This window comes from Rhopilema esculentum, chromosome 16 (genome assembly GCF_057945365.1).
Source record: "Rhopilema esculentum isolate cy_ngs chromosome 16, ASM5794536v1, whole genome shotgun sequence".
NCBI classification, from domain to species: domain Eukaryota; kingdom Metazoa; phylum Cnidaria; class Scyphozoa; order Rhizostomeae; family Rhizostomatidae; genus Rhopilema; species Rhopilema esculentum.
The window spans coordinates 6,976,554-6,996,488 of record NC_142830.1 but is presented as its reverse complement, the minus strand read 5'-3'; the positions used below and the strand labels follow the sequence as shown (position 1 = coordinate 6,996,488).

General features: G+C 34.7%; 1 protein-coding gene across 1 annotated transcript; it reads right to left on the bottom strand.

The window, feature by feature from the left end:
* Nucleotides 1–241: 241 nt before the first annotated feature.
* On the bottom strand, nucleotides 242–18,294 carry LOC135682761 (cullin-1). Its single transcript, XM_065197784.2, has 24 exons — nucleotides 17,712–18,294; nucleotides 15,953–16,032; nucleotides 14,441–14,517; nucleotides 12,868–13,035; nucleotides 11,953–12,003; nucleotides 11,533–11,623; nucleotides 10,847–11,013; nucleotides 10,316–10,384; nucleotides 9,791–9,884; nucleotides 9,453–9,583; nucleotides 9,074–9,181; nucleotides 8,451–8,557; nucleotides 7,846–7,894; nucleotides 7,123–7,254; nucleotides 6,845–6,962; nucleotides 6,337–6,413; nucleotides 5,692–5,778; nucleotides 5,159–5,203; nucleotides 4,407–4,499; nucleotides 3,961–4,008; nucleotides 3,250–3,332; nucleotides 2,869–2,974; nucleotides 2,518–2,631; nucleotides 242–1,893 (listed from the first exon to the last, which is right to left on the bottom strand). The coding sequence occupies exons 1-24, from the start codon at nucleotides 17,840–17,842 to the stop codon at nucleotides 1,813–1,815; spliced, it is 2,307 nt and encodes a 768-aa protein (XP_065053856.1). The 5' UTR covers nucleotides 17,843–18,294; the 3' UTR covers nucleotides 242–1,812.
* Nucleotides 18,295–19,935: the final 1,641 nt, after the last annotated feature.

The following is a 19,935-nucleotide window of genomic DNA, read 5'->3' as shown; positions in this document are numbered from 1 at the left end:
AAAAAAACGGTTTTAAACCAAAAATTTCAAGGCGACCATTATGGAAATTTTACACGTATATTGCAATCAGTTTTCATTTCTGGTGGTAGAAAAATGCATAAAACTTCATGGGTTCGACATAAAATTTATTTGGTTGAAGCACGAGAAAATAAGTTTTGTAACGCACCAAACATAATTTCACACTTGTCTTTCATAACGGACAATTATGAAGAACGTATATATCAAGAAAAGACTCGCAAGATGAACTGTTTAGTAACAGAATTTTCCATCATTCACACCTTTGCAAAATCTTTCATCGAACTTTCAACTGCGACTAAACAAAACTTGAAACTACCAATTTTATATGCTTACTTATGATTTATTAATAAAACATTTTAAATATCAACTAAAGAAGTGAATTCAAAAAGGTAGAACAGACATAATAACACCTTGATAGAAATTGATACTTTTCAGTTAAAAATATGCGAAAAGATAGGGGCTTAGGTCACGACAGGAGATTCCAGCTAGGGAGCCCTGCTATATACAGTAAGGGGATGGTCGCTAAAGGAGATTTTTTCAATAGGCCCACTTTGAAGATGAGAACAAGATAATAATTGGCTGAAACAATTTTCGTCTGCAGTTTGTATTTATGCCTAACCATATCCATAGTAACCACGATAAAACGCCACTAAAGATGAAACGAAATAAAGAAAAAAACTGCACGAGTACCTTCACAATGGGGGCCGAGCATTAAGAAAACAATCAATTTTGCAGAAAGGGTAGTGTTCAGAGGCAACAAAAAATTCTGGAACTTCATGCTGAACTTCACAGCTTAATCGTTGAATGCTATAATACTTTTTATCAAAAACCAAATTAATTTATCGTTGTTTGAGCCATATGGTTGAAATTGGTAAGAACTGGGCAAAATATAAGCTAAGCTTTAGAGCAGTCAAAAATAGGTTGCACCAACGTGAATTGTGGTGGTTATGTTCTAGTTAAGCAAGCGAGCGTTTTCATTTCTTTTGAAACAATATACATTCTTTTTTGCCGCATTATTCCTTTTATTCGATTGACAACTCTGTTACAGAAGCCTAATACAAATATCCAAAAAGGCAAAACAAACTTCAGTAAAAGGACATTTAAAAATTCTGTGATTGAGAATAAGCTTTCCAAAATTTCCCTTTCCTCTCAATGTAAGTTTGAGGACACTCTCTGATTGAGTTTTTGACTCACAAAAACACGAAATAAAATTGCACGATTTAACTGCCAATGAACATATAAACGTATTTTACGACTTTAATAGCTTGACAAAGAAATTTGGAAATATTGACAAAACAAACGTCTAGGCACAATTTTTAGCATGGATATCAATTCATAGAGAAAGAAGGGGTCGCGGTTATCGATTAAGATTTGTTTGATTGGCTGGGATTGTTACCGTGAAATGTTTTAACATTGCCTATGGCCAGTAGAAAGGGGGTTGGGACAGAATCTTATGCCAAAGATAAATTTACAGAGAATTTACAGACACCCAATTGTAGACATTCTTAGACATTTGGAAAAGGTGTACCCAAATCAAATCTTTCATTTGAAACATTCTCACTGTGCACAAAAGGTGACGTTTGTCGGAAATTCAAAAACACTTCCTGTTTAATAAAAGTTGCATGAATTGAAGTAGCATGTCTTGCGCGGCCATAATCATCAGAAATGCTAAAGCTCTTGCAACAACGAAAGCTAGCGTACAACATATGGACAGCCATCTTTCTTCGTTTCAGCTGGAACTAACGTAGAAGAACGGCAAGTTAATGCCTGCCACGTGCGAATTCCAAGCGGAACTCATGCCAGGTATTGGTAAGTGTCCTTCTCTCCTTCCACCCTGTCTAGGTATTCCTTTTCAATTAAAATGTCGATGCATTTCTGCAAAGAAATGGCATCGTAATAAGACGAGCTGTTGTGGACTAGTCTGAGGGGGAGGGGGGGGGAGAGGACTTGTTATCTGCATTTTTCATACCTTTTGCCTTTCATGATGCGTTTGAAACAGGGCCATATATCGACAACCGAGGGTCCACAGCTTTCAGTTAATTCAGGCACTGGCTAATATTATTGTAGGACATACAGAAAGTACCAGAATACAAACAGCATAATCTTGATAACATATTCGCGATATCAGGAGCTTGAAAATATTGTGGAAAGCTAAAGGGGGATGCACAAACAACTCCAGTTATAAGGGGTACGAGTAATAGGGGGTACAGTTGAAGGGGTGCGAGTTATCGAGGGTTTTCGAGTTATCGAGGGTTTTCGAGTTATCGGGGGTTCCAGCTATCGGGGGTTCGAGTTAACGGGGGTTCCATCTATCAGGGGTTCCAGCTTTCGGGACTACACTGTTATCTCTACCAACGTAATGGTGTATAAAAGATTTTGAACCAAGAAGTTTGCAACAAAGGATTTTTGCCACTACCGCCTATGGGCTTCGAGCTAAAAGAACTCATTTGTCTATTAGACATTTTGCTATTTTGTATTCTTGCTTTAATGTCGAATTACCTTTATGACGGGTATTCGTGGCTTGAACCTCGAAGAAAGCTGATTCAAAACTTCTGTCAGCAAATTCTGATGTTTCATCATTTTCCTCATTTTCATAATACGGACAATACAAGCCTAAAACATAAGATGATAACGGAATATTGCTTATCTAGAAATATTTGCTTAATTGCTTACAATGGTGGAAAAATCGTGTACGGGAAACTGAGAGTACGAAAGCTATTGTAAACAAAACAACGCTAATATCAGCAATGCGGACACTTAGAGCTATTACCACAAAAAAATACTTATTCCTGCCTTTTTAAAACAATTGCTTTGTGCAATATCCGAAAAAATACTTGCTGGCTGTCTTACCTGAATTAGGAGTTTCCTATCTTCCTCGATGTTTCTATGGGTCTGTTCTTCTTCTTGCCTTTGTTCCGTTTTCATTGGTACATTTATGTTGACACGAAGTTTTTTACTGTAAACGAAAATTTCATCGTTGAAAATGCATTTAAGATTGAAAATGATTCGACCAAAGCCTTGATCTATGATTCTTATGTTAATGAGCTTGTTGAATAATATTACTACATTGGACGGCTTTTGAAGCTTTAGATAGCATGACATGTCGTAGGTTGCCCTAAGCAGCAACAACGAAAATCTTCAATTGGAAAGTGTATTTATCGTTAAAATGTTTCTTTGTCGAATTTATAGCAAAAATTGACAATGGTTTGTCCAAAAAACAAAATAACTTACTTTTTATATTCCTTAAAGAGGCGAATGACTGACTTAGGCTCGATGTTAGAAGATTCATCACCCATTGTTAGTTCATCACAAACCTTAAAAAGAAGACTTCATTTATACAAAAATAGCTTCTAAAAATATCAAATCACAGAATCTGTTTGGGATTATGATAAGCGTAAAGGTCATTAAATGAAAAGTTGCCCTGTTTAGTAGAAATTTTAGTAAAAGTTGATTTACTTTTCTGGTGTCCTAAATTTAAAATATTCAACAGTTTATAGTTACTTGAACGAGCTTATGAAACAAAAATGATTTTTTTCTGATGACCCTTGATTCCTTTATTTTGGACGTGACAAGGAGAAATCCACTAAAGTTTTGAGCTAAAATCGGTTGGAAAAGCTACAAATTGTTTAGAAGGTAAACTTAACCAAAAATTTAATAGTTAAAGGCTTGGACAAGGAACAAACTTAATAAGTTAAAGGCTTGAACAAGGGACAAACTTAATAAGTTAAAAGACTAAGCTCTAGGCTTGGATAAGGGTCAACCAGTGATAAAAGCAGACAACAAACATCCCTAGCAGTGAAGCCACTAAGGTAGTGTCTACAGCCTTCTACAAACGTACTTTTATCAGAATATTGTCACTATTTTCAAAGGCAGTACTTAACTGCTAATAAAAACACAAACGAAAATCTTCTCAAGCTTATAAACAAATCAAACCATACTCACCAAAAGACGAACTTTCAAAAGAATCGTAAGAACTTGGGTAAGAGTGTCCTAAAAAGTGCAAAATTACTAAATTAAAAAAAATCAGTGGATGACAAAGACTGGATCTAATACTTACAGATGATTTCCAGACTTGAAACGTGCCTGTTTCTCCTGCAGACTCTCTTCAAATTAAACTTTGCACTTAAAATAACTGCGATTTTTAACTTTAATCAGCCTCAATTGAGAAAATACCCAAAGGATGGTGAACTCATCAACAATAGAGGTTTCTATCTTATTTTCCGAACTTAAATCATAATTTGTGTACAATACCTTGCAACTGATCGTCTCAATTATTTAAATCTAGGCGTGAATTGGACGCCTATTTGCACAAATTGATTTGAATATTAGGATAAAATCATCATTGAATGATCGAAAATTGTTCAGTGACGTAGGAGTAAAGCACTTGCCATCTTCATTTGCGTATTTTCTTGAATTTGTTCGACTGTATAACTGTCAGCATGATTGTACATCAACAGCACGGAAACCTGGTAAGTTGATGCCTTCAAAAAGAAACAGTTAAATATTTACTCTTTTTTTTATTTTTTTGATATATATATATATTCGGTATAAAAACTTACATAACAAATTACCTAAGGCAGTACGTACGAACTACTAAACTACATTACAAGGACGGAACCCAGGAGGAGCAATATAACATGACTGCCCCCTGGGATATGACATGTATCTAAATATAACTAATAATACTACATATACATATACTAATTTATAATAAAACATACATATTAAAATACAACACATACATATTACACAAACATATACACTATTCTTTTAACTGGGTATGTGGCATTCACCGGTGCGAAGTTGAGCATACAAATTCATTGATGAATTTTCAGGGCCAAATTCTCTCGTACATGAAACTGTAGCATAATACAACATCATCCTGAGATTACACTGAATGAATTTAAACCAGCTTTCTAATCATACCGAAAGTGTGTTTTTACTATAGAAAGACGCTGTATTGACAATGTTTGAATGCTTCGCAGAGATGACATGTAGTTCAATAATAATGATACGTCATCTAACATCCAATCATTAACTCAATCCAATAGCCAGTTTCCAATGGCATTTGCGTAATAAATCAAAATAGCAAACTCTAAAACTGTTCTGTTTAATGTAAAGAAACACGTGGGAATTTTACCTGCAATGTGTAACGGTTTTTGAAGCAGTTTGTTACAAGTTCCCCCTGCAAAGCAAAGGAAATCCTTGAGCAGTACATTTCAGGTATATGACATGATACTTGTATATTTATAGACGAAAGTAACTTACATTGAGGACAGTATACAAGTGGACTCGATCTGGAATTGTCCATTATGGAATGATAAAATGTCATCTCCGTTGGGTTTATCCAAGGTATTACAGTTTAAATGTTTTGACAAACAAAGATAATTGACACACAAGTAGCAGCAACTGACAGTACCTACGACCAACGACCAACTCCTAAGCGTTTAAATGCTGACAGATGAAAATTGATACAAACAAAAACTCCTGACCTGTAAGCTATACAGCTTAACTTTGCTGAAGTAAAATGTTCTCGTGTGTGCTTGGTTTAAGGAAGATTAAGAAAAATAAAGAAACAAAATCGATTAAAACACGAGGGAGCTTGGTTTCAGAGCAATTTGTATACGTTTGCCATAAACACTATTTGCAATAGAAAAGGTGCATTCCGGGTACCTTTGATTGAAGATAAAGCCAATGTAACTTTCTTCCATTGTATGATGCGCCATAAAATGTAGTGAACCGTTGGTAGCTTTTTTCAAGCTAGAATGGACAACAAGAGGATAGGTAAGATAAATACACATGGGGCGGTTCAGCTCTTTAAAAACTATCTGAGACAGCTGGGCTTGCTTTGGAAAATATATCAAGAGATTTATTCGCAAGAGATACAGATACACATTAATAAAAAACCGTAAACTGAAAAACGCTTCTAAAGTAAATATATCATTTCAAACTATGAAGAAGTGTGTTTTTAAAAGAAGAAAAATGTTTTCCTAAACATTTGAAAATACCATCTTACAAATACATTTGTTAAAATGCCTGTATCTCGACATGTTGTTCTCTTGTAGTTTGTTCATTGTCCTGAAAGCATCTTATCTTGGCATGTGGACTAATTCAATCTCTATGGCTCTTTCTGGAGAGTTCACAAAAATACCTCACATGGTTGCAGACTACTCCTTTTTGTGGATTTTAGTTCCTCCATCTAATTAATCCTAAACTTATTCGAACGTTTCTTAAACTTTCAAAGGACTTTGAAAAAAATCCTTCTGGAGAATTATGTAATACAAAGCGAAACAGCTGTAATTAAACACAATACCGTACCTCTACCGGTAAGTTAAAAGTGGTTCCTTGCTGAAATGGCCAAGAACTGGAGCTCAACACTTGGACGCTGAAATCGACTAAAAAAGGCGTATTAAGATTATTTACGAGATTTCTTGGTCAATTCAAATAGCTGTATTCCAGATAATATAGGCTTGTTGAACAGATTTCGTAATTGTGCAGATAATAATACATTCGAAAAAATTCTTAAGAAAGAATGTTTATCAAACTTTCATTCTTGGCAAAAATAGACATCTCATACCCCTTGGAATCAACGACTTTCATATGTATGCATCATGGTTCATATATAACAGCTATCTATAATCGCGATTCACCATTTAAATAATCTCCTTTTTATAACAAAAATTTTCTAAAGTAAAAATTAAATGACAAATAAACTTGAGACAAAAAATAAAGTGAATTTACTTAATAATAAATCACTGTTGGGTATATAAACGATCGCGTTACTGGTTCTAGAAACAATTATAAAAAAACCTGAAAAGTCACTTACTATCCAACATCTCTGTTTTCGCCAAATGCTTTTTAAAACTATCATTTAAATCTCTACTGACATTCATGTCTTGAAACATTCTTTGCAGCTTACCAGTATACTCAAACCCGCACAGTTGCTAAAAAGAAGAGTGGTCGTAACTAATAGCTTGTAAATAATGGCTTTAGATTGGTTTTCATTCTGCTACAAAAATATGGGAAAACATGTAAGAATCCACTTGCATATGAAAAATAAGTCAAGCTATTTACTATGCACGTATAAACTAAGATAAGACTAACCTTTAGCTTGGAAATCATACTAGCTTCGGCATCATCGGATGCAGAATTCTGGTGTACGAGCCTTTTTGCCAACATACGCGAATAAAACTTTTGAAATACATCCTTGTCTTCTATGTACTTAAAAACTACCATCTACGGAGAAATGAAATAAAACTGTTAAAACTTACTCAACCATTCATTGGCATGAAAATATCTTTATCTTTTGGGCTGCTTTCAGTGACGCTGACAAACTTACATAAACGGAAGAATCGAATATTTTTTTTACGCTAACAAAATCAGAAATAAAAGCCATCCAAATAATCAACACGACAATTTAGTAATACAAATCCTAAATCTAATTTTGGACTTAGTTTGTGCCAAGAATGGGAGACATGGGTGTCAGAGATAAATAAAGAGTCTTGATTTTTAAAAAAAAACTAAATGGGAAAGGTTAAAAATGCAACTTGTACAGGCTGATGCTAAGTAAAGAGGAGCATTGCTGAACAAAACTTTGAAAATTGAAGGCATCGTTCCAAAACACTTCAGCTTGAAACAATTGTACATTGGCAATTAAAGACTCATTGCTAACAATGGGCCTTTGCGAGCGTGGCGACGATCCAAACAATGGCAGTAAACTTCTACAGATCAACCAAAATTGATTTCAGACTGTCTGAAAATGCATTATGGTATGCTTGCGCAGCGCAATGGCTCATTGTTAGCAATGAGTCTTTAAAGAATGCTCACCACTGAGTTCAGTATATCCTCAAGCTCTGTTTCTTCTGGATTCTTCGCACTGTTGAAAGAGCAAAGTATTTTGATAACAAATAGAAATAAAAAATTTATATTTCTGATTGCCGAAACTTGATTCATTTTTATGATGAAAACTAAACTACAGTGCAAACTTCATTAACATACGCCTTCAAATGAAGAACACCTCTGAATGGTAGTATTAAAACATTCGCTTTGAAACCCTTTCTATAGGGCAAAAGCTGTTTGGAAGCAATCTTCTAGCAGCAAATATGTTATTCAAGCTTCCTTCTTGCAAAAATTGATCTAAAACAAAGCCTATTGTTGTCATTAACTTGAAGGGATAACTGCTCAATTCGGATCACGTGTTCTCTTCTGTTCTTAGTTAAGTGTTTCATGATGGATGCTCATTTTGCAATAACGCAAGAAAATCTTACTTGTTTGACCTTCCATACATTCTACAACTAAAGGTAGGCTAAAATTTTATGATTTGAGAAATAAGAGCTCTTATTCCCTACATTGCCTAAAGAAACTAGATATTTACGAGGGGAGCAATCAGAGTGAGTGTTGCTTTTGGAACTGGACAAACAATTTAACCTTACCTTTTCTTAAGAACAGAATCACAGTATCGAGCCAACAGTTCTGGTGACTTTGAGGAAGAGCCTACTTGCTTCGTGACAGCGTTTGCATTTATGCATCGTCTGCAAGCCTGTTCCGAAACATAATGCGTGTGTAAGCAAAAGGTTATCTAAGTTTCAATACATTTCTTCCTTCAGTTCCATTCAATAAACCAAAAAATGACGAAAAAAAACAAATACAAATTCTAAAGAAAATCTATCCAGGAAATTGATGGGGGGGGGGGGGGGGGGGTTGGGCGAGCGAAATTCAGACAATGATCTGGTAGTGGAAAATAAATTGGAAGGGGATATGATAAAAAATGATGGGTTCAGAATTAAACGACATAAAAGATACCACTTTACACGGAAGTAGAAAGAATAATATGCGATAAACGATTTTGTGTATAGAAAAAAATTAGCTTCAACTCCAAGGCAACTGTGTACAGCTCCGTCTATAAAGCATTGAGCACTAAATGACAGACAGGTAAAATATAATTGTCATCATAACGCTATATAGATAGATAAAACAATTCCCATTTTACGTCACAAAACAAATCAGAGAGAGAGAGAGAGAGAGAACCAGTAAAACTCCTTTCAAAAAAATTCACCTTGTCAAGGGCTGCCACGAAACCAGAGTCATTTTTGAACGCGGTTGAAACTAAATTGTTGTATTTCGTATGAACATTTAAAATTGTCCGAACGTACAATCTCGGGTCCTGCAAAAAAAAGATTTGATAAACCAGGAGAAACGGTAGTCCTTAAAGCATTGTGATATTCGCAATAAGTCTCTTGTGCAGAAATTTTATATATTGCCATCGAATGTCCCTTTTATCAACAGACTTCGTGGTAGCTGCATTTCCTATTCATTTGAAGGAAAACATAAAAGGCTAACACGATCTCACGAGAGAGACTTTCAACATTTTAATAGATTCCTTCCTCAAAGAAAAATAAAGAATATATTGAAATTATTGCAGATAAATGGCATACGTTTACAGCAGTATCCACACATTTCGCTAAGGCCTTCAATCCTTCTGAATGTATGTGCTCTTCAAGAAGTTCTTTCAAGTTGTCAAGGCCATGGGGTATCCGATGAACTAAACTATACATTCTACCAAGGTCTGAAAATGAACAAAATCTAATAAAACACAGGCGTAAACGTAGGTATTAACTACACCACTCAAACAAACGAGATGGTTAAGTAAAGAATCTCTAATAAATCCAAATCTTTATCACAAAAGAGAATTGCGATGGAGAACATATTCCCAGACACATCATTCACAGTTACAGGCTTTGCAAAACGAAACACAAAAAGGATGCCAACAAACCATCGTCTTTATCATCTTCTAGAAGATTCTTAAACTCTGTATAAAACGTTTCTAGATGTTTCTGTATTAACACTTGTTCACATCGCTTGGCGAGCTAAAAAGGGCATATATTTGTAAGAATAAAGTGCAAAAGTCGGTCATAGAACTGAAAGCATGGAAATCTATGGGGCTACCCTGAGTTTAAAGTTCACGATAATATGAATAAAAAGCGGTCCTAACATCCCTTTTCATTGAAAAATCATTTAGATATCAATATTTATTTCAAGCTAAATTAAACGAACGTTAAAAGCTTTGCCACACCATCTCAAATGAAAAAGATACCTCAAATACCGACCTAGATGCTTAATACTGTTACAAGCAACAGCTAATAATGTAAACATTTAGAAAAAACTTCGATGAAAATGATCTGCTGATTCCTAAATCCAAACTTGTCGAAGTAAAGTCTGAGCATCGTAAATTTGAATACCCCTTTTACTCAGGAAAATGATGATCAAACAAATCTGTTGAAAGAGTTTCCCGACTCACTTCGCTTTCTGTGCTCGGATGAAGATAAAGTTGGACTCTGTTTTGCTCCTCTTTCAGTCGAGCTTCAGCCTGGCGAAAATTAAGTTTTGATTATTAAATGATCGTTTAGATATAACTTCCATCAGTTCATAACCGTAGTCACTAAAACCTTTGGCGCTGGTCTGAAGTCATACTAAATTCGAAATATATTTTACGATAACTTGCAATCATGCCAAAGCCAGGATTGGTATAAGATTGTTGACAATGTCATCTAATTTTCTTATTTTTAAATACGTTATAAATATGCATTTGCTTATAAAGTCAGATCAGCTAGTAACTCTGTATGGTATTATCCAAGTCTCATGATCTAATCCTTTTCCAGAAAATGTAACCAAATATAGCTGCTGGTAACACAACCATTAGGCTCTAACGAAAGAGAAATCTAGAATTTGAAATCGATTTTAAAAACAAGGGTCTGCAAGTTCTTTCGGGGGATACATGCAAACCATTATTAAGCAACATCTTTGAGTTAAAGTCAGGACAAAAATTAACCTTTTTCATGTATTCTGTCGCGGGATTTTCCGAGAGGAACTGCATACTTTCTTGACTGTAATACTCCTCCGTGGTCTGCAGGAACACCGTTTCAAACGAGCTCCGGTATACCGACAGTGATGGGCCTCCTGTTAGGCCAGACTCATCCTCGTTTATCCCAAGGTGAACTAAAAATGCGGAAAACACCTTAGAAGAATTTATTCCACTGCTGGACAAACAACATAACAAATAACTCCAAACATTTAGACGCTGTTTGGTCGCCGCGCCCAACAAGCAAATTCAGTTATCTGTGGGATTCGGATATGCAGAATCTACATTAAACTTCCCTGCAACCCTAGATTTGAAAAACAAAACACTATGAAAAATCTTTTAGGCTAAGACTTGCCTAAACGCCTCCTCGCTTTCCTTCCCTTCATAAACTTAATTGTTTCCCAATTTTCACGTCACTTGACAGATTCTCTATAAAATTTTCTTCAAAATTAAGAAAATTTTCTAACCCTCTTTTATATAATAAACACGCTAAGGTGAAAGCTCGAAAAACTGTATCAACAACTGTCAAACGCAAATAAGACAGTCGATATTTTGGTTGCATGGATTCTATTCCATCCCTCCTCTTAATGAAATACAAATGCACAAAAGAAGCGAAATAATAAGAAATTGTATCACAAAAAGAAAGGTTAGCATACCAAAACTGTCGATGACTGCAGAAACCAATCTTGTGCTTATAGTTTCACCGTTCCGCTCACGTGCAATCAGATTCAATACAGCGTTGGTTACCTAAAATTGATTCATTTCTTAGGTTTGTCATGATAATGTAACAAACAGTAAACAAAGAAATCACTTCAAAGTTACTAAGCTAGCATTAGGTTAACTGATACTAGACAGTTGATTCGTTAACAGCTTGTAAAATTTATGATCACAGATTCTAGGTTACTTGAACTAAACTTATCTTTCAGTTAGATTTCTTGCAGTGTTCTCTAATAACAGAATGTTTCTTGATAAATTGACATTAAAGGCCATTCGATTTATGTGATGATATTTTGTAAAAGCGATACTGTGAAAATAACAAAAAAAATTAAGTTGGCTAATATCCACGATGACCCTACCTTTGTATGAAGAACCTTGAATAGAACTTCTCGCCACGTGACTAGAGCAAGCTGAGAAAGCAAAAACAAAAAAAATCATTTATTGCCACTGCGAAGGAAATACCAGAAAAGTGATAAAGCATAAGGAAAAAGAAAAGCCGTCCTTTACGTTCGAGTCTTAGTGTCAAAGCATGCATCTGAGCTTATGAGCAAAGACGCAAAGCTTTTTTGCGATTGGCAGATCCTATCCGGGAAATTGTTCGTGAAAAAAATCATAGGAGTACATTTTGACAATGTGATATCTTGATTATTTTAATTGTTATATAACTTCTTTGTTATCTTTATTGTTCAGCAATAATTGATTTTCACAAGACTGTACTCGACTTGTCCCTTGTTTTACGTTGACAGAGCTGGCAATACCCATGACTGACTTTCAACTTTAACAGTAGGTGAGATCATAGTTGCAGCTAATAGATGTATGGGGATGGAAGTCAAAAGAGCCGAAAAGCCCAGCATCTATACTTAACGCGACAAACCTCCTTTGAACTGCTAGTATTATATCTACGCAAAAGGCGATCACGGATTGGAATGATTGGTATCTACCAAAAAAATCAAAGGAAGAAGAAGCAAAGAAAGACCAGGTGTTTGCTTTGTTAAGAGATTGTGCTATGGTTTGGTTGTGGAGATTCATGACAGTTGAGATTCAGCAAGTGCAAGAAGCTTAGAGAGAAAGAGCACATGTGATCTTTGTGGTATCCTTATAAAATGTAAGGTATTTTCAAAAATGGCGATAATGCCTTGCAACAACAGGAAAGGGTCTATGTACTAGCATGTACTAGCATGTGGTCTTAACCAATGAAAAACTCCCGTTGATCTATTCTGCAAGTTTTAGCATAAAAAATGCATATACAATTGTGTTGCTGCATAAACACTTACAGAGTATATCTTGTAGACACCCTTCCGCCCCTCATCACATTCTCGTCTGACCCAGTGTCGGTTGAGATATCCACATATACCATCAAGAACTTTGCTTGAGAATTCATATCCTTCCCATTGTTGTGTGTAAAATGTCAGCACTGATTCATTCATTAAGTCTTGCCCTTGCTAAAATACAAACAAAGAATTCTTGAGAAAACAAGCTTTAAGAAACCAATTCTGATACTCAGTTCCCAGAGAAATGACTTCGAGTTGACTATACGGGAATAATAACTGCCTATAAAGTGGAGAAAGGAAACCTTTTTCTTTTAGATACAACAATTCACAATAATTCCTTTCAAACTGAAGCATATCATTAGACCCGTTTATATCTTATGCACGGTTTAAATTTCCACTCATTTCAGATCTGGAAACATGCTTGATTACTTAATTTCTTATACATCACAAAATCAGCATATCAGTATGTGTTGTTTTATAGTAAAAAAGATACTGTCAAGGATACTGATTCTGAACAATAATACTTATCAACCAAAGCTAAAAGTTCTCAAACAATACAATAGTCACAGAGTAACAGCTACATTTATTACCAGTTAAAATAGACATAGAAACACGATGGCAGAGGGGACACCAACCACTCCACTTTTCAGAACAGAACAAAAGTGCTGATTTGCCCCTTATTGGGGTACCCTTTTTGCCTATGAATGCAACCACTTTTCAAATGCTTCCTTTGTCTATGCCAGTTATCAACCTATCATATTCTAACTAATATTCTACTCCACAGGTTGTTGTTTACACAAATTATTTTCTATCCAATCATAAACAACTTTGATTTTTTACACACGCAAATAATTGTTCATAGATTAATACGTTCAAATAATTATCATAGATTGTGGCACAATCAGAATAAAAGGCTTAACGCTGTTGTAAAGACATCTCATTTTATATATTTGATTCCTGTAGACTGGGCGTATAAAACGGCAAGGATAACATCTCTCCAAACGTTTTGCCACAGAGATATTTAGCTACCTTACCCTCTGGTAATGAGAGAATGAATACTTGCTGCGTTTACCAAATATGGGCATTTCCCAAACCAGGGTTACAGCTAATTTTGAATCACATGCACTGCCGCCTTTCCTGTATCTACCTTTAGGCCTCCACCCTTATTTGACTTTGAAATAACAGGATTCTATTATAGTAGATCAGATAGGTCTTTCAGATCCTTTCACATTGAACAAAAAAACACAGGGTATTCAGGATCAGACCTGCTGATAGCTTTTCTATATCCTATCAGGGCAAAAATAAATATGGGAACCATGATGGTGTCTTTAAAACTGTGATTATATTTTTAAGAACTTAATAATAACTCTTAGCGCCCTCCAGCTAAGACCTGGGGCAATCTGTTCCTTGCCACCCCCCTCTCATTCAGGTTTATCACACAAGGCAGATTTTCTGAACCACATATCTTTGTTGCAAAACACTGTATGACCAGCTCTTGCATGCAGCTTGCATGTAGAATGAATTTAAGAAATTATGGATGCTATTTCATCTCAATAATCAATAAAAATCATATTACCTTAAGTAGATTTGCCAGATAGTTTTTCATAAAATCTTTCAAGCGTTTGTACAACTCAATTCCCACAAATTGAGCTCCTGTTGACAAGAGATAACAAATTTAATAACTCGTCAAAAAATGTTTTCCTAAATCAAACCTGCAATATAGCCAAATATTATCAGGCTTTTTGCAAAAAAAGCATTATTTGCTTCAGTGCCCAATAAGCCAGCATTTTAACAACTGCACATCTTAAATAAACAAAACAAATTTGGTAGCCATATTTGCCAAGTGTCAGTCCTGAGTAAGTGTTAGATCTTTAAAAGTAAAACATAAAGGCAGAAATTCAGAGACAAATTAATGATTTCCTCTTTGGAAAATAGAACAACTGATAAAATCAAAACATTTAGCTGTGGGGCATATAGGGTTTTAGTAGTAGAAAGTGCATGTCTAATATACAATAATACATTGTGTTAATTTACTAATAAACACATAACTTTTAAAGCTCTTTTAATTTTTCTACAGCCAAATGTACAGTTTCAACAACTAATGTACTTAATTTTTGGCAGCAAAAATTTATAATTTTTGGCATTCTTCCTGATAAGACAAAAACTCATTTTTCACAGTTTCCGGAATTTAAAAAAATCATAGAAATAAGAGAACCCATCTGATATTTCATACAGGAACTAATAATATAACTTTAATGTCAAAATGGACTTCAAAATTTACCAAAATCTACAAGGTTTAGGCATGCAATCTAATAGTGGAAATACAAAGAGGGATGAGAAATTAAGTGATTTATTAAGCAAACTACACTTGCGCTTGAAATGTTGGTGAAGCAGGAAAATCATTATTGGCCTTGGATTTTGGTCGAAGGTTATGCTTCTACAGCTATTTGTTTTTTTTATTCAAATTCAATGAGATAAAATGTTGTTTTGATCAATTTTCAGCATTATTTGGTCCTTTAATATCATTGCAACAGATTGGAAAAAATCTATTTGACAACTTGAGACAATTTTTTCCCTTGAATTCTGTTGCAACATATCCAAAAGTGGCCTTGCCATTAGGCTAGTTGAAGCAGCAAATATTTCTACCCAAGAATATTAGCCTATTCACTAATAGCAGCAAGCGAAATCAACAATTAACATTTTTAGACACTCAAGCGCAAAGTAAGTATCTTTGAATTCTTTTAAACAAAATCTCTCAAATTTGTGCAAAGAACAGCATTTTTATTGCAAATATTTTACAGATACTCCTATCACCAAAGCTTGATTTAAATATATACTTTTGCAATCAGCAATGTTGTTAAGAAATAGGAGAAAATCAAGAGGAAAAACAAAACTCTTTAGTACAATATGCTACAACTATTTTAATTTGAATATATAACTTTATACAGTTTTTTAACTTTGGTTTACTAAAAAATTTAGTGGATGTACTGACATCTTGTAACAGGTGGTGCAATACTTTTTTAACATAAGTTTATATGGAAAATGAACTGATACAGAAACATTAAAATATGATGTGGCATAGCTATACCTGTTTGTCCTCCTTTCTTCTTGTGAAGTTTTCCAGCAGCACCTTGATTGTTCACACTTGTGCAATAGTTGTAAACATGGCTGATTTAAAAGTCAAGGTGCCAATGAACAAAATATTCATAAAAAACAGCACAGCAAAGTAGATAAATAGCATGCTCAGATAAATCCATACATTTCAACTGACACTCCTTAGAGCATAAATGTCAGAAAATGACTGAAGGTATATAGAAATTTATATTTGAGATGTAAATAAAAACTCAAAAGTAATTTAAGAGGAAGAACAGGGATCAGGTCTTTGTTTGACTAATCTGCATTAATACCAATTCAATTCAAAATTTTTAGTTGTTTTTGAAAATTCAAAATTTTTAGTTGTTTTTGAATTTCTGTGCAAATGGGAAGTTGGATAAGTAGAAAGCACTAGTCAGCAAACTGTTGATAGAATAAAACAGCATGTTCCAGTAAACATCAGGCAAAAAAATCAAAAAAATAGAACAGACACTGCATATTTGCAAAGAGTAGATTGGCCAAATAAAATGTGAATCTGCCCTATGTTAACATTTGCTCAAGAATATTGAGCGCACAAATATATCCAGTGATTGTAAATTCAAAAGCATCAGTCAAGCTAGGTTATCTTCCCAGTAAGGTGTTTTGGAATCTGACTACATCAAAACAAAAGGATCCCACTTGTAGAAACACTCTTGAACTCAGTGAAAAGGTTAGCAGTAACTGATTGAGAATAAACAAGAAATCTTAAAAATAAGCCATGCCAAAGGCTTATTTAGATTTAAAGCTATGTTGACACAATTTTCTAAGTAGAACTACTTGGCACATTTCAAAAATTTACAAATACCAAATTATTTACACTTTACAAGAAACCTTTGTTGGTCCTATTGAGTAATCTTCAAATTTTGAAAATAGTTTGTTTATAAAGATTAGAGTCATGGGCTATTTCACAACACTGTTACTTAACAACTACTGCAGGTCATGAATTAGGCAAATGTATTCTCTCAAATTTTCTAACATTCATTTAAGTGTTTGCCAAGCAAAAAAAGTATAATGCTTTTAGCATTCGGAACAACCGTAAATAAAACAAGCAAAACTTGAAAATTAATGTCAATGGAAAAAAAAACAATTTTCCCTTAACATAATAAAATCAATAGCTAAGTGTAAATTTATTAATTTCATCAGTTGGTACTCCCCAATTGCAGTCATTGTGAAATTTGATTCTTAAATACTTTTTTCCTTAAATACATTATGAAGTAGTTAGAATTTTATTTTGCTATTTACCTTTGTCTGGAGGGGGCAGCTACATAATGACACCTTTAAGAAATCTTAATTCATAATGGTGTTTCTAAACAAATTGGAGTTTGTATTCAACTAGCAGGGAAACATTAAAATAAGTTAACATTATTTCAGGCAATTATTTATAAAAAACTTCATTAACATTGAGTGCCTCCCTCTACAATTGCAGTTGCTAAACAAACTGAAAAAACAATTTTTAAACAACCATTTTACATTTCATTTCAAAAGAAATCAATGAAATTTTGTGACTTTCCCTTATATTTAATTGAGATATATGCTTTTCCTTTTAGTCTTCACTTATTACATAATCTGAGAAGTGACTTAAGAGTTAAACTTTCGTGGTAACAATATATTTATCAATTTAAAATGCCTTGAGACAGCTTGGATATAAATATTTGTCTTCCCTTTATTGTTATGGAACATTATAATAATTCATAGAATTTGAAATGAAAAGATACGTGTATAATTGCATGTATTTCGCTTTCCCCATGTCTTGTGTCAAGTAGATTTGCTGAATCCCTTCCTTCAGATCATCCCATATTTGATCTAGGTTTGTTGTTCTCAAACCTCTAGGATTTTGGCCAGCCATTTGTGCCTGCTTCTGAACGACTTGGACTAATACACGGCTCACTAAAGTTCCAATGTCATCAGAAGTTTTGAGTACGAAAAACCAATTTAAGATTTAGATAGCCACGCTAAAATTTGTAGATGAGAATTCAACGGTTCAATGCAGCGTTTTCTTACACTTCAAGTCTCTTTAATATTATTTTTCGAATCTTGTGACGCGGGCAAGCTGTAGCTCCTAGACAAAATAGGCCTGTCACTAGGCCGTCGACGACTGGCAAGCGGGGTTGTGTGATATTGTTAAATGAAAAGCGCATAAGGTTTGCCAAAAGAATTGCCACTTTGTCCAAGTGTGTGTGCTTAGTAGACTTCTGGTAAACTAGAAGTTGTCACTAAGTTATTGCAGGATGTTTCAGGACAAAACTTCTTTCAATCATGCTCCTCCTGTCTCCCCATTTCCATAATGGTGTGGTAACGGAAAAGAGGCTTGGACCCTACTTAGGTCTTGCTGACTCAGCGCGTTACGGCAAGCTGCTTACGTACCCTCTTTTCTATAAGAAAAACGCTATAAAAAACGAGTAATGGACAATCAGTAAAAATTTAGAATCTTCGAAACTAGAACAGGTACTGCAGAGCGTTGATAAAGGTTGGGAGGGGGTCTTAATCCGAATAAAGAGACTTGACTTGTGCCCTTTGCTTTATTCTTCACATTTTTGATAACATATGGGGAGGGATATAACCCAGACTCCACTGCTCTTCGATGCCCGTTGAAACATTAAAAAGCAATTAAAAATGTCTAGAACTCAGAAAATTCATGAAAAACGACCAATAGGCCCAATATGATTGGTAGTTGGCGTAAATTGTAGACACAAAAAAGGAAAATGTACTCTCCCCCTCTAATTACAGCACCAAAATGGAAGCCAATTTCGTAACGAGCATTTTAAAATAATAAAAACATTGACAAAAGTCTTTGTTTTGCAGTAGTGGAAACTTAGGACTCCATTGGCATGGACTCCGACGCAGGTTGGAAGGAGGGGCCAAGAGAAAGTGTGACAATCAAAACAAAAGTTTTTGTAAAAAAGGTCTATTGTTTTGCAAAAAATTGAGGGGGCCTTGGCCCCCCGGCCCCCCTTCGTTGGAGGCCCTGATTGGTAATATTCTCTATAGGCAAGCGGCATTGATGGGCAACCTCAACGGTCATGTGCTCGAGTTTCTGATTGGCCTATTTCGATTCATAACTGGGTATATATTTCCTAGCGTAGATATTTTGATCTATGTTCTGACGTTTTAAAAATTTGAAGAGTGTCAGACGAAAAGCTTTAGTTTACTCAAATGTTTGCATTTTTTAAAGCCATTTTTAAATTTAGTACAACCAAAAGACTGTTGAGTAGTGGGAACCTTCCCCCTCGAAAATGACAAGGTGAGATAACAGAAAACAAGCCGTTTCAGCAGTTACAGTGTGGAATTTATTTGCTTTATCATGAGTCTTGTGATAGAGAGCGCACAAAGTCTCTATTGAAACTGCGTTAGCTTTTTTCACTGAATTTTATATATTAGGTCTTGATATGTTTATAAACAGCTTCTACAAAATGTTTATGGGTTTGAAAAGCTTGTTTTCACAGATCGTATTTGAAACGCTTGTAGGCTTCAAAACTCCGTGAAAGATTTAAGCATTATTCTAAAGCAAACGTTTTGTTGATTATTCTTTCAATGGAGGATGAACTTTTACGTGGGTCTTTGACACTTGAGCTGTAAGCAACAAAATTTTAAAGCAAGCGTTTTGTTGATTATTCTCTCAATGGAGGATAAACTTTTACGTGGGTCTTTGAGTCACTTGAGCTGTAAGCAACACAATTTTAAAGCAAGCGTTTTGTTGATTATTCTCTCATTGGAGGATAAACTTTTACGTATGTCTTTGAGTCACTTGAGCTGTAAGCAACACAATTTTAAAGCAAACGTTTTGTTGATTATTCTTTCAATGGAGGATAAACTTTTACGTAGGCCTTTGAGTCATTTGAGCTGTAAGCAACACATTATTTTGTTTGACCTCTGAGTCTGGTAAGGAAGTCTTCACAAAAAACACTTCCGGCAAGGACAACAAAAGACACTCCATGATGG

Bases quoted from the DNA above. Each gene is read 5' to 3' on its own strand.
- LOC135682761 (XM_065197784.2), bottom strand. From the start codon at position 17,842: ATGGCTGGCCAAAATCCTAGAGGTTTGAGAACAACAAACCTAGATCAA. The intron at 16,033-17,711 runs GTATCTTTTCAT...CTTTTAAATCAG, and splicing joins AAATACATGCAATTATACAC to CCATGTTTACAACTATTGCA. The intron at 5,204-5,691 runs GTACCCGGAATG...TTTGCTTTGCAG, and splicing joins GGCTTTATCTTCAATCAAAG to GGGGAACTTGTAACAAACTG.